Source organism: Equus przewalskii, chromosome 2 (genome assembly GCF_037783145.1).
Source record: "Equus przewalskii isolate Varuska chromosome 2, EquPr2, whole genome shotgun sequence".
Taxonomy (NCBI): domain Eukaryota; kingdom Metazoa; phylum Chordata; class Mammalia; order Perissodactyla; family Equidae; genus Equus; species Equus przewalskii.
Window position 1 is genome coordinate 13,338,563 of NC_091832.1, and position 15,668 is coordinate 13,354,230.

General features: G+C 39.7%; 1 protein-coding gene across 2 annotated transcripts in view; it reads left to right on the forward strand.

Moving 5' to 3' along the window:
* EIF2B3 (eukaryotic translation initiation factor 2B subunit gamma) overlaps window positions 1-15,668 on the forward strand; it is a 128,530-nt gene that overhangs the window by 88,958 nt on the left and 23,904 nt on the right. Inside the window, exons 7-8 of one of the 2 annotated variants that reach the window (XM_008516009.2) lie at window positions 12,647-12,774; window positions 13,917-14,107. In XM_008516009.2, coding sequence (XP_008514231.1) covers window positions 12,647-12,774; window positions 13,917-14,107 — 319 coding nt within the window. The remainder of the gene's footprint in view (window positions 1-12,646; window positions 12,775-13,916; window positions 14,108-15,668) is intronic. The other variant, XM_070609820.1, reaches the window with a different exon arrangement.

Genomic DNA, 15,668 nt, shown 5'->3' on the forward strand with positions numbered 1-15,668 from the left:
GAGTCTGAGAACCTGAGTTTAAGTGCTAGCTCTACCCTTGGCTGATGGACTTGGATATATACAGAAATATTAAAGGGAATGGAAATTTTTCCTCTCTGCCTAGTATTGTATTTCTTGCAGCATCCCTTTTATTTCTTTTTCTTGCCTAATTGCTCTGGCTAGGATTTCCAATACTATGTTGAACAAGAATGGTAAGAATGGGCATACTTGTCTTCTTCCTGTTCTCAAGAGGAATGGCTTTCAATTTTTCACTGTTGAATATGATGTTAGCTGTGGGTTTGTCATATACAGGTTTTATTATGTTGGGGTATTTTCCTTGTATACCCATTTTATTGAGAGTTTTTTTCATAAATGGATGCTGAATCTTGTCAAATGCTTTCTCTGCATCTGTTGAGATGATCATGTGATTTTTATTCTTCATTTTGTTAATGTGGTGTATCACATTCATTGGTTGATTTTCAGATGTTGAACCATCCTTGCATCCCTGGAATAAATCCCACTTGGTCATGGTGTATGATCCTTTTAATGTATTGTTGTAGTCAATTTGCTAATATTTTGTTGAGGATTTTTACATCTATATTCATCAGTAATATTGGCCTATAATTTTTATTTGTCATTCTTGTCTGATTTTGGTATCAGGGTAGTGTTGGCCTCATAAAATGAGTTAGGAAGTGTTTGAGAAGGATAGGTTTTAGATCTTTGTTTTTCTTTGTTTTTTTTTGTGGGGTTTTTGATTACTCTTTCCATCTCCTTGCAAGTGATTGGTCTATTCAGATTGTCTCTTTCTTCTTGATTCAGTTTTGGAAGGCTGTATAATTTCAGAATTTACCCATTTATTCTAGGTTATCCAGTTTGTTGGCATATAGCTTTTCACGGTATTCTCTTATAATCCTTTGTATTTCTGTGGTATTGATTGTAATTTCTCCTTTTTCACTTCTGATTTTATTTGTTTGATGCCTCTCTTTTTTTCTTAGTAGGTCTAGCTAAAAGTTTGTCAATCTTGTTTATCTTTTCAAAGAACCAGCTTTTAGTTTCATTAATCCTTTTTGTTGTCTTTTTGGTCTCTATTTCATTTATTTCTACTCTGATTTTTATTATTTCCTTCCTTCTACTGATTTGGGGCATCGTTTGTTCTTCTTTTTCTAGTCTTTTTATCTTTTTAACAAATGCCTCAATACCATTATTATACCTAAAAAAAAACTAGCAATGCTCCCTTAATCATATCAAATAAGATTATAGCTTTTAGTGTTTGCGTGTCCAAGCAGTTTTGCACCAAAGCTAACCTCAGCCTGGCACTGTAGCTCATTTGGCCACCACCAGTTAGCTGTTCCCACACTTGACAAGTGTAGAGCAGTGGTATATGCCTTGAGAACAAGCCTGAATTTGTGGCCAGAAGCTCTACCAAATGGGACTTTCCAGGAGCCTGCTGCAATAGAGAATGATAGAGAGCCTCAGCTCAAACTACCTCCCCATCTCAAGATCTTTTAAAGAGACTCTTATCTCTTTCTTCTCTTCTGTCTACCCTTCACCTCTCAGAATTGTTGGGACTAATGGCATTATATTGAAAATTCATAAATTTCAATATATTAGGAAAAGTATAAAGGCACAGCAAGACAAATTAGAATGGTACTCAAAGGAGATTCTTAGTCCTGGCTGGAATAGTGGAGGTCTTATCTCAAAGTTGTGGGAGATAGGATTGAATAGTTTGGTGGGAGCAGCATGTAGAAGGCCTTGAAAGCTGAGCAGGGAGTTACAGATCTTTAAACAGAATAATTCTATATGGAATGAGCAATGATGCAGCCTGGCAGGGGAACATAGACCGTTCTGCATGGGAAAGAGACTCCTTCAAAGTAACTAGAAGGTATTTTTAATAATTTGGTTATGAAATGATGACTTCTTCAGAGATGGAAAGGAAAAGTAAACCTAAGAGAGACAGCTTCAAGAAAGAACTGCTTTAGCAATCCTTTGTAATCGTCCACCTATGAAAATTAACATATCCTGCCCTCTTTTTTTAGTTGTTCACATGTTACTGTCTTCCACCCAATTTCTTTGAGATTAGATACCTGCATGGATTGATAAGGCATTCAATACATGCTTGGTGAATGGGAGAAAAGGAGATATAGTAACGGTTCAGATAGCAGAAGTAATTTGGTGCATCCATAGTAAAAGAAGAGATGAGGATTTCTGCAGTTGACTAAGTGGAAGAGCAATAGCGAAAGCTGTGGAGAGAAGAATATCTGCACTCTCTTTGACAAGAGAAGTTTAGTAATGAGCTATGTGACCTTGGATAGGTGTCTACCTTCCTGTACCCTAGTTTCCTCATCTGAATGTTGGGATAATAATAGTACCTGACCCATATGGTTGTTGTGAAAAATGCTTAGTAAGGAGCTTAGAGCAGTAGTGGGTGCACAGTAAGAACTCAGATTAACGTTTAACTCATCATTCTACTGTGTGTCAGGCACTGTATTGCCAGGTGGTAAAGATAAAAAGGTGGAGTTTCTGTCTTCAAGTTGCCCAAAATTTAGGGAGAGAGGAACAGGTTAAACAAATTATTACAATAAAATGTGAGGAATAGTATTAGAATATAATAGAGGAGTATAATAGAAGCACAAGGGAATTTGGGGCGGTGATAGAAATGCTCTGTATCTTGATTTGGGATAGTGATTACAGTAGTATACATTTGACAAAACTCATCGAACAGTAATTTAAAATAGGTGCATTTTATTATATGTAAGTTACATTTCAAAAATTTGATTTTAAAAGTTTAAAAGAATGAATTGGACTTAGCACAATTTTTTTAAAACTCAAAGGAACAGATGTTTTATAAATACCCAATATATTCTGATTGCTGTGTTGGGGACTGAAGATTCCAAGATGAATGCAAAGTCTTATATGCCATTGTCCCCTGTAACCTTGAGAAAATTATGAGACAAGAGAAAAAAAATGAGTTGGAGATCCCCAGTCTTAATAAATGGGGAGCGGGAACTTGAGGCAGCCAAAATGTTGTGACAACTATGCCTTAGAAAGATGCTCCAGCAACAGTGGGTGGGAGGGAGGGATTGAAGGGTTATTGGGCTGAACTAACATCAATGGTTCAGATTAACTTTAGTGGCAAAACCCATCACTGGGGCTGGCTCCATGGCTGAGTGCTTGGGTTCGCGCGCTCTGCTTCAGCGGCCCAGGGTTTCGCCGGTTTGAATCTTGGATGCAGACATGGCGCCATTCATCAGGCCATGGTGAGGCAGCATCCCACATGCCACAACTAGAAGGACCCACAACTGAAAATACACAACTATGTACTGGGGGGCTTTGGGGAGAAAAAGGAAAAATAAAATCTATAAAAAAAAAAATAGCCATCACTGAAACTGAGCAGAATTCGTAACCTAAAGTACTTACTTGCTGTTTCAATATTGGTTTTTAGCTAACCTTCAGATCATCTCTCCACTGGTTTAATATAGCATCTACCTTGCTAGTTCTTTGCCTCCAAGCTCTACCCTTCAAATCTGTCCTCCAGAACTACCAAAGGTCTTTCTACGTTGCAAACCTGACCATGTCGTTACCTATTTGACCGGCTTTGCCAGGTCCCAAGCGTTTTACCAGTTGAAGTACTAATGCCCCACAAAGTAAAGTCAGGAATTTGGGATAAGCAACCTGCTATAAGATCAGAGTCAGGGTGATAATTAAAGCCACATGTAAGATGAAGTTATAGACTAGCTGCAAAGCAGAGTAGAGATAAGAAGCAGATATGAGGGACCATGTAGTGCCATAAGAGATAGGCAGAAACCCTGGTTCCTTACTGTTCAGTTCAAGCATCCATATGACTTGGCAGTACTTGGTTTCCTGTCCTTGGGTGTCCTAGAGATTGCATGATGTATACTTTACTTAAATAACAGAACAAAATTAAGCCAAGAACATGTGGCCTATACACCTTCTAAACAGGGCCGTAATGTGGTGGCTGCATACTGACATCTAAAGATGCAGGTGCTGCCAAGATTAAACCAGGATCATCTCCTTTGAACTTTTTAGTTACATTCGTTTTGGTCTCTGGGTCTTCTGGAAATCACTGGCTGCTAGGTAAGAAACGAAGTTCCAGCAGCACATTGTATTGACTTAAAGTTAACTTAAAGATGAGTCCCCCAGTGGAGCTTTCCTATGCCATCAGAGGCCAGACTATGGTAAGAAAAATAACCTTTTTAAAGAAGACTTAAAGACTGGCATAATAGTTATAATTAAAGCACTCCTAGGAAGAAGCATTGTACGGAACTAAAAAATCTCAAACCAGAAGAAAAGATGTGTCTGGTTTGGTGAGGATTTAAAAATAATTTCCCCATAAGTATAATGCTTCATTACTGTCCTTTCCATCTTTCTTCCTTCTCTGACAATTCCTAAATATCCATTAAAACTTACCTGGATATTACTCCTATGGGAAGCTTTCTCTCAGTTTTTTTCCCTTCACTTCCCCTTAGATTGGGTACCCTTGCTCTGTGCTTCCATAATATTTTGTGCTTTTCTCCATCAGGTATAATTAATCATTCTCTCTTCTGATCTTGTATAATCTTCAATTATTACATGCATCCTATTAAATTGTATTTGCATGTCTGTCTTTTCTACTTTTTTTAACTCCTTGAGAATGAAAATCTGTCTGATTCATCTTGCAAAACACAGTAGATGCTCAGTAAATATAAAGGCAACCAAACTGTCAACTTCATATGAGGTCATGGATTTACCTGTTTTGTTTCACTGTTATATATCCACTGTCTAGAACATGCCTGGCACATTTTGGGTGCTTAGTGAGTAAATTTGAATGAACAAAATATTTGTTGAATTGACCTAAGCCTGAGCAGTCTCTCCAGGCTGTAGGATCAGAACATGTTTTTATTTCTCAAGCGATATGCACCAACATTGAAAATTTATTCTTATAGAAGCTTTCAGTATTTTGCTAAGAAGGAAAAAAGGATATCGCAGAATACGGTATACCAAATATGTAGCTCTAAACTCAATACTTTTTAATCTAAAATAATTCCCTGTTTACTATTCCCAATTATATCTATTTTCTTTGAAGGCAAAAAAAAAAAAAAAGCCTGAAAACAAAGCATAGAGTTAACTCAGCAATCACCTTTTCTTCCCAGTTACAGCTCTGCTGAGAGAAGAGGCAAGAAAACCCAAGCCTTTAGTATTCTGCTCAACAGACTTGAATTCCAAGCCCTATAAAAGTAGGTTTTCTCTTCTACTTCTTTCCTAGCTAATATTTTGAAGGACTGACTTGAAATGGAAGACATTTAGAGGATTTTAATTCTCTTTTGATTTGCTCACAAAGACAAAAAAGCCAGAATGCAAGAGTAGCCAAATTTTTCCATTTCCCATAGACATCATTTTTAGACTTTCTCTAGAAGCTTGTAGGCACAAGGAGGGCCTGATCTCAGATCAAGGCAAAATGTTAAAAATACCAGATTTTGGGGCCAGCCCGGTGGCGCAGCAGTTTAAGTGTGCACATTCCCCTTCTTGGTGGCCCAGGTTTCTCCGGTTCAGATCCCGGATGCAGACATGGCACCGCTTGGCAAAAAGCCATGCTGTGGTAGGCGTCCCACGTATAAAGTAGAGGAAGATGGGTATGGATGTTAGCTCAGGACCAGTCTTCCTCAGCAAAAAGAGGAGGATTGGCAGTAGTTAGCTCAGGGCTAATCTTCCTCAAAATAAATAAATAAAATTTAAAAAAATTTAAAAATGCCAGATTTAAGCAGAACTGATAATCATATGTTTTTTCAAATGTTGGCTTTTTAATACACATAATATTATCAATAGACATATTTATATTAAATATTAATGTTAATATTTATATTAATAATTAAATATTAAATTTAATATTAAAATTAAATATTAAATATATTAATGAACATATTTAGAGTTCATTACATTTCCAAATCAGGAAAGCTCTACTTTCTATGTCCAAAAATCAGAAAAAGAAATTATTTCCAGCTGTCTGACCTAGAGAGATGACATTCAGTGATTTACACATTCATTCATTCATTTATTCAAATAAATTATTTAACACTGACTACATGTTTATTGGTAGAGAAGCAGTAAGCAAAAAATTATAAATCCTGTGGAAAGTGCTGTGGCTGCAGTAAACACAGGATACTAGTTAATATGGTATAGTGGAAAAGAATCATGGGCATCTGGGATGGAGTAACTTTCATGTCTGCCAGTTATAAAAGCTGTATTAACCTTAAGCAAGATAATTAACCTTTCTAAACCTTGATTTCCTCATTTATAAAATAAGGACAGTAATACCTACCGTGAAGAGTGCTATAAGAATTTGAGATGGTATATATTAATTTCCTAGCATAGAACTCACACATGCTATGGATTCAGAACAGATACGCAATTGTCGTTGCTATGAGAGTACAGAAGCCTACAAGCGTAATGAAAGGCTTCCAAGGAGAAATGATATTTGAGAGCTGCCGTACGGCTCAATGAATTTTCACAAAGTGAACACACCCTTGTAGCTAGTATTCAGGTCAAGAAACAGGACATTACCAGATTTCCATAAACTCCCTTCATGCTACCTCCCAGGCCACTATCTTCAGCATTAAATACATTTAAGGAAATAAGATCACATTTGTACTTTGGAAAAATCATTGTGCCTACAGAGTAAGAGGATAGATTGAAAGAAGAAGAGACATGATCAGATTGTACTTTAGAAAGAGTATTCTGTGTTTAATGAAGGATAGACTTCAAGAGGTGAGACTGGAGGGAAAGAGACCAATTAAAAGCAGTTGCAGGAATCCAAGCAAATGATGACAGTGGCTTGGACTAGGTGGTGGTGGTAGAGATGGGGTGAAGTTGACAGTTTTGAAAGAGATTTAGGGGATAGAATCAGCCATGTTTGGTGATTGATGGTGTGTGAGGAGTTAAAGGAAAAGTCAAGATGATTCCCAGATTTCTAGTGTGGTGACCAAATGAATCTTCATATCACTGAGCAAGATAACCAGTGTAGGTAGGGGGAGGTTTGGAGAAAGATAATGGGTTCAGATTTAGACATTGAGTTTAAGGTACCTGTGTCGTCTAAATGGAGGGGTCCATCAGGCAGTTGAAAATGTGAGATTAAAGTAAAGGAGAGAGGTCTTGGCTATTGGTCTACATTTGGGAATCAGCAGCAAAAAAGCCACCAAGTGATGACCTGTCTCAGGGAGACAAATAGTGTGAGAAAAATCTTAAGCAAAAAGAAAAATCCTGAGAAACACCAAAATTTTAGGGAAAACAGAGGGAGAGTTATCAGAAATAGGAACAGATCAAGAGAGTGATCCCACAGAACGTAAGGGAAGAAGGCAAAAGGAATGACCTGTGGCTGTGAAATTTGGAAAATTCAAAAAATATAAAAAGAAAATATTACCCATAATTCTACTACTATGAGATAACTGTGAACATTTTAGTGTATTTCTTTCCATCGTTTTGTTTTTATATATACGTATACACACTTGAGATCGTGCTGTAAAAACAACTGCTTTCTTTATTCAAGATTATTTCATGAGCATTTTCCTTGTCATTAAAAAATTCTTTACAATCAGAGCTTGCCTATGTGATATTCTATTACACAGGTGTATTATTATTCTCCCATTGTTGGCTATTTGGTTGGTCTCTCTCTTTTATAAGTAACATTAAGAGGAATACCTTTTTTTCAGATCTCTTTTTATAATCTGATTATTTCATTCATTTATTCAGCAGATATTTGTTGAGCATTATGTATTTTCTTTACTATAGATTTATAGAAATAGAATTATAGAAATAGAATTACAGGTGAGAGATCTGAATATCTTCAAGACCTTTGCTATGTATTGCCAATTACTTTTCAGAAAAGATTTTACCAGTTTACACTCCGATTTCCATTGTGTCAGAGTAACTATCTCAAAGCACCCTTATTGGTAATGAGAATTATCTTAAATCTGCTAATTTGATTTGGGGGAGAAATTGTATCTTATTTTAATTTTTATCTCTTTAAAAACATTTTTATATTTTTTGAACATTTATATCTATTTATCTATTAAGGATATTAATCCTTTGTCCTATTTGCAGCAGTTATTTTCTCTTTTTAATTTGGTGCAGTTGTTTGTTTACAGTTAGTCATCAAATGTGTTGTTCTCCTTTGAGCTTTCTTCTTTGTTGGGTTGTTGTTAGTGCCTTCCAGTCGATTCTGACGTTTAGCGACCCTGTGTTCAGCAAAGCAGAACCCTGCCTCGTCTTTTTTGTACCATCCTCTCATTTTCTGCACTATATCAGACAATGCTTCACTGCTGTTCATAGGGTTTTCCTGGCCAATTTTTTCTGAAGTGGGTAGCCAGGTCCTTCTTCCTAGTCTGGAAGCTCTGCTAAAACCTGTCCACCATGGGTGGCCTTGCTAGTGTTTGAAATACCAGTAGCATAGCTTTCAGCATTACAGCAACACACAGCCACCACAGTATGACAAACAACAGACAACGGGTGGTGTGGTTCCTTGACCGGAAATGAACCCTGGCCATGGCAGTGAGAGTGCTGAATCTTGACCACTAAACCACCAGGGCTGGCTTCTTATTTCTTAGGAGCTTCTAATTTCATAAGATGAGGCAGGTGTTTCTGGGAAGGCTATGTATAAGAGGAAGGGAGAAAGTGAGGTTGCCCAGGCCCAGTGCACTAGTTTCAGCTGCTGGTCTTCAGCCCCAGGGTCAGGATGTTCACAGCAGCCTGTCCCACTTCTTGGCATGGCTTTGAGCTGCCTCTACTTTAACTAGGAAACAGGAAGAGTAGTTTTGTCTTCCATCCAACTGCATTATAGGAATTGACCTGATGTTGAGTGCCAGTAGAGGCACATGGGACCTGGCAGGACTGCTTCATGTACCGTCTTCGGATTGCTCTCTGATGTCCTTAAAGGGCTCTCCCTGAAGGGGCTGTGTGCCAAGGCATGTTTGCTTGCCTATTCCAGTGACAGTTCTGTTTGGCCCATAATATAAATATCATGGCTCTGAAATCCCCCAGCTGTCCGTGCTTTGTCACTTCTTCAAAGGGAGCTGACTTGTTTTCCACCAGAGGGGGCCAAGGAACATTTGCTACCCATACTGGTTTGGCGCTTTAAGAGGAGAAAAAAAGAGCTAAGAGTAAGTGTTGTTTCATTCTTTATATTCGTATGGAAATTTTTAATCTCCATTGAAGAGTCAGGAGAAAAATCACATTGAAATTCAATGCAAGAGCTTCATCTTACATAGAATTTTTCAAAGATGTTTGACTTGATCCTTTAAAAATGACAAAAATCATGAACTGTGTAGCTCCAGGGTTCATAATTTTGCTTACCCTCCTCAGCCTCCGCCTCTTCCTACCTATACTCTTGTGTGGTCCTGTGTCAGCCTGCAGACTTCTTTGAATGGGGGCCAGTGGGAGGGGGCGGGCAGGGGGAAAGTATGCAGCAGTGGTCAGGTTTATGGGGCTGCTTATACATTAAGCCCTCTCTCAGGCCACATGACCTCATCTCTCAGAGTCTTGTAACTGGTCTCCCTGTCTTCAGTTCCAGGCCTCCTCCTTCATTCTCATTTCTCCAGGCATGTTTCCATTGCTCCTTGAATTACCTTACCTAAGACATAAAACTGATCGTGTTACTCCCTTGCTTAAAAACTACCACTGGCTTCTCAGTTCAGCCTTTATACACTGCCACAGAAAGCTTCCATGATCTAGCTTCCTTGCCTACCTAATCAGCCTCATCTCCTACCCTTCTCCTTAAATCCATAATGAGGCTACTGTCCACTGGATTATGAATTCTTTGAAGTCAGGCACAGTATGTTTCCAAGGCTTAGCACAGTAACTAGCATATTAATAAATGCTTGGTAAATGCTAAATAAATTAATTAGTGATTTAAAATTCCAACATGGTCACAGTGTGAGAGAGAAAACAAAATCGTGTGCTAGTCTCTGACCCCTCTATGCTTTCATTCCCTTTGCTTAGAATAAATCAAAAGCATAATCACTGTGCTAAAGATCAGATCCTTTCCCCTGTAATAGATTCCTGGTCATTTAGATCCAATATCCTGTCTTGATACCCATCAGGAAACACCATGCCTCCTGGGACCCAAAAAGTCCAGGTGAAGGAGAACTCCAAAGTTCTTGGCCAAGGTTACTTACTGCTTGTGTCTGAGTGATGTAAAAATAGTGCAGGAATTTTTTTGCCTTCTGCAAGTTCTTCTTCACTTTGATATTTGATCTGATTTTCTGTAAATGTTGTCCTAGACTGATCTGATTGCATGAAAATAAATTGAAGTTAACTTTGTTGTAAAAATTCTTTGATAGGCATTGATAAACAAGTACAACTGTTGCAATGTGAGGGAGCCCACTCTTAAGTAGGTGAGAGGGTGAAGTCTGCATGGGAAGTACCTAGTTGTTAGAAAGGATTTTAAATTTGCAGAGTCTGAACCAAACCAGAAGAGTAGTTTTTTCACCCCACAAAATTGGGGTTCACTTGCCCAATGCGCACAAGCCAATTAATTATGGCATCACCCTTTGGGAAAAGAGATCAGCTTTATTGTGCAAGATCCATCTGCAGGAAGAATGGGGGCGTGTACCCTCAGATCTGTCTCTCTCATTCAGGATTTGGGGCAAAATTTAAGAGGTTAGGGAGAATGGGCCGGCACGGGGAAATTCTGGCAGGACCGAATTCGATAGATGGGCTTCAAGCATTTATGGTAAGGTTTTAAACATTTCTGACAGTGTTCTAAACGTTTTTGATGAGGTTCTAAAGTTTTATGATAGGATTCTAAACGTTTTTGATGAGGTGGAGAAGGAGTTTTAACACCAGATCTTCCTGAATGAGGGACCCCTCGCTTCTGGTAAGAGTCCGACTTTCAAGTTCCGGTCATGTTCTGGTCCTTGGGTTCCATGGGAAGGAGGATCTTTGGTTCCGTTGTCATTTCAGGTCAAGATTTCTTCTTTTGCACATGCCCTGACTATGTGAATTTGAAGATTTTCTGAAAGGCAATTCTTAATCACTCTGTTGATAACAGATGGGGTCAGTTCACCTGGTCCTGGAGGACCCACAGTTACAGTGGTATCATAGATGCTAAGAAAAAATAAGAGACAGCAAACTTAAGAACGGCCTAAAATGGTAAAATTTGATAATTTGCATAAAGAAGAAAAGAATCACCCGTAATTCCTTTACTGTGAGGTAGTATAGAGTAGAAATCGTGTATACAGTCTTTCTGTAACACAGCTGTTAGTATTAGAAAATTAAAAATATATAATTCATCACCATAATAGATTGAAGGAGAAAATATATGATGAGCTCCATACATGAAAAAAAAATTTTTTAGTAAAATTTAATACCCATTCATTGATGAAAGTTCTTAGCAAGTTAGGAATAAAAGAGAACTTCCTTAACCTGATAAAGGGTATTACAAAAAACGTACAACATATGCCAATTACTGCCTATAAAGTGTGAAACCCAATATCTACACATAGAAGACAATCAATAAATGTTAGCTTTGATGATGAAAAAAAAAAGCTACAACAATCATCAGTCTAAATGATAAAATATTGGAAGAATTTCCTTTAAAATCAAGAACAAGTAAGAATGACTACTATCAGTGCGTCTATTCAGCATTGTATTGGAAGTCTTAGCCAGTATGGTAAGACGATGAAAATTATAAATAAAAGATACAGGAATTGGAAAGAAAGAGGGAAAATGGTTGTTTTAATAGTTGATATGATTGTCAGAATCTACAGATAAATTACTAGAATAAGATTGTTTTGCAAGGCAATTGGCCACGAGATCAAAATAGAGTAAATTGAATTTCTCATAAATCAGCAAGAAGAAGAAAATAATGTTTAAAGGACACCATTTATAATTCCAACAAAAAATAGGATTCTTAGGATTAATCTAACAGAAGATATGCAAGGCCTTTATGGAGAAAACTTAAGTTTTTGAAACAACTTTTTTCAAAAGACCAGAGCATTCTGCATTCCCGTGGGTTATTGCCAGTTAGGAGTCAAGGCACCATGTTAAAATACACACACACACACACACACACACACGCACACACACCCCAAACAAAACGTGCACATGTACACCATGTAGAGGGACTTTGTGAAAGACTATTTTCTACGTAAACCAGGGGAAGAGATTCTCAGATTCAGTACACTACCCTCCCCCTCCAGCCTGAGGCTAATAGAAGACTTAGATCCTCTGCTTCTCCAGAACTGCCAAGTCCATTCCACTTGTTTTTTTTTTTAAGATTAGCACCTGAGCTAACATCTAGTGCCAGTCTTTTGTTTGGTTTAATTTTTTATTTTTCTTCTTCTTCTTCTCCCCAAAGCCCCCCCGTACATAGTTGTATACTCTAGTTGTGAGTGCCTCTGGCTGTGCTATATGAGACGCTGCCTCAGCATGGCCTGGTGAGCAGTGCCATGTCCACGCCCGGGAACCAAACTGGCAAAACCCTGGACTGCTGAAGCAGAGCGCACGATCCTAACAACTCACCCACGGGGCCAGCGCCTGCATTCCACTTTTGATCTCTTTCAGTCCCAAGGTGGCATGACTAGAAGGAATTTGGCTTTTCATTGCCTGCACAGAATTGTCAATCCCAGTAGGATCCAGTTAGTTAGATTTCTCATATTTGACCACTCTTTCTTCCTAGGTCAATCACTTCCATCCGGAGTGAACTGATTCCATACCTAGTAAGAAAGCAGTTCTCCTCAGCTTCCTCACAACAAGGACAAGAAGAAAAAGAGGAAGATCTAAAGAAAAAGGAGCTGAAGTCCTTAGGTCTGTGCTTGGGTTGGTGCAGTAAGAAGGGTAGGGGTAGCAGCACCTTTGAAGAGAGTGGCTGGGCTGCTTAGTCCAGCCCAACATACTTGTCTCAAGGCAGTAGACTCTTGTCTAGCCACCAGGCAGGACAGGCTAGCTGATGCCACTCCCTGAGCTCTGGGTAAGCTTACTCAAGCAGATTCTGTCACCATGCTCTTCAGGGATAGGCTAATCGTGCTTCAGGTCCATTCTCTGGTTCACACCTCTGGTTTAGCTATGTTCTGCACTAGACCATTTTACTTTAAACTCTGCCCACCATTTCTCAGTTGGTGCTCACCTTGTCCTCTAGGCTCTGGGCAACTCCTCTCCTGACTAAACTCAGCCTCTTGTGTCAAGGGAAGAAATATGAAAGAGTAGACAATTGCAGTCCAACCAGAGGCCAACCAGACTGTCTCCTTTCCAGGATGTAGGGGTGAGGGCTGTCTTGTTTGCTCTCATATCCCTGCCTAGTGCCTGACCCAGTCCTGAGCTCATACTAGATGTTCCAAAAATATTTATCAAATGAAATAAACGGAGACAGAATAGCATGATGATTAAGATTGCAGGACTTGACATCAGACAGACCTGGGTTTGAAATCTGCCTCTGCCTCCTGTTAGCTCTGTGACCTGGGGCAGGTTACTCAGTCTTCTGAGCCCCAGTTTTCTTGTCATAAAATAAAAAATCCCAAATGATTATTGCGAGATTTCAGAAACTAGACCCAGGTACTCTGGAGCCAAGTCCTGGGCTATTTCTGTCATAGCACAACCGCCAGATATGGTAATAGGGGCTAGCAGGACAAAGCCAACATGGCTGGCCACTAAAGTCTGGACACTTGCTTGTATTCCCTTGTTGTACTTGATTTTTAGTCAAACTTGCTTGTAGGACCTCTTTTTAAACATTTTTGTATTATACAATATTTCAAACATACAGGAAAGCACATTGTCTCTTTTAATTTGACTTAGTCTTTCAGGTTTTAGTGGGATTTACCCAGGGTCCATGTTGCACGGGTGAGTTCAGAGCAAGAGGTGTGAGCTGTACCCTCTTTCAAAACTTGACTGAGTATGTACCCCCTGTCATCTCTCTCTCATTCGCTTGCTCGGATTGGGTTTCTGTTCTGAAGATATTTACAGTTTTATAAAAGAAGCCAATACACTGACCTTTGCTCCCTATGATGTCTGCTGGAATGCCTGTCAAGAAGACAGACGGGAAGACTTGTCTAGATCACAGGTGCGCTGCTATGTCCATATCATGAAAGAGGGGCTCTGCTCTCGAGTGAGCACCCTGGGACTCTACATGGAAGCAAATAGACAGGTGAGAGGATGGGTTTAGAGGAGAAATCTTGGGAGTCCCTGCCTCAGAAACAGATGGAGCCTTTTGTCTTATTTCTTCATTAGGTACACAGTGACTTGTTCAGAATCCCTCTCATTCCCAAGGTTGAGCAAGACCTGGCATGTCAAGGGAACCATTGGGGTATGCAAGTACAGCAAAAAGGGAAGCAGCGGGCCTGGTCCATAGAGGCAGAGCCTCTGTGGCTCCAGGGAAAGACTAAGATCTCCAGGAAGGCTAACTTCTGGCCTGTAGGTTCAGCAGCTTTCTCCTATTCTGCTCAGCCTAGGGATATGTACAGTGCTTCATAAACAAGCAGATAAGTACTGTGTAATCATTAATGTGGTATGGTAAACATAGGCACACAGAGTAGGCTTTCCTAAGAAGGTAAAGGAACAGAGTGTAGAATAGCCAGATGGCAAAGCCTCAAGGAAGGAATGTCTGAGAGAGAAGTATCTGGAAACAGCATCAGAGAGTGAGGAATCTTGCTAACTCCTCCTTTTAACCCTGAGGTTTGTGAAGTATAGAGAATGAATAGCTTCTCTATTGAAGGATAGCAGTACCCTAAAAGATCAGCCATGTTTTAATTAAGGCAAGGGGTGCAGAGGGGGACAGTGAAGGGGCTGAGAGTGTAGCAGGCACAGGATGAAGGTTTTAGGGGGAAGGATGATGAGATCGTGAAAAGGAAACACAGACCAGCAAAGGGTTGAGATGAGAATAGGAAAAGATAGACAGTGAGGGAACTACATTGGGGTGACAGTCAAGGACAATGGAGATGAGGTGATGAAAAGATTAGCTGTTGGCATGGTTCCTGGTAGAACTCTGTGAAAACTGTCATTGCAGGTGCATGTTTGGGTGAGGGAGGGGTAAGTAGAGTGATAAAAGATTGTTGAAAATTGGGATTGGGATTGAGTCCCTGAAGAAAATCTGACTCAAGAGTCTTCAGAACCCACACCATATAGTGGGTATAGCCCCAATCCCAGTTCTCAAGCTGGCCCCAACCTGGATTGGTTATAGATCCAAAGGAATGCCAGCCGGAGAGTTTATGAGGAGTCACAACCAGTCCCACGTTTACCAAGGGCAGTCCTGGGTAAAGTTAGCTCCACCCTAGGGTCAGAGCTATTAGAAAGCTTCCTTAATTTGACTTTTATTTCTCTTTCTTCAAGTCTAGACTAGAGTATCTCAGACTAGTCTGAAAGCAGGTCCATGAATAGCCAGAGACTAGAGAAGTATCTGAAGTGCCAGCAAGGGCTGTATAGCAGACAGGCCTGAAGGACCTTGGTTGGAGTGTAATAGAGGAGATCTCAGGGATAGAGGCTGAGGGATTAGCCTTCTTATTGCCAGTGTAGCCAGTCTTGGCAAGGTCTCCCTCAGCTGGTGTGGCCACCACACACAGTGCTTTGACCAGCATTCTGCCCATGCCGGAGAATCACAGATAGGCACGCTGTCTGTGCCCTCCTGATGAGTATGGAGCTAAAACTACTCCATACTCGTAACCTTTTCAGTCTTATCATACTGGAGAGAGAATAGTGTGAACTTCCCCTTC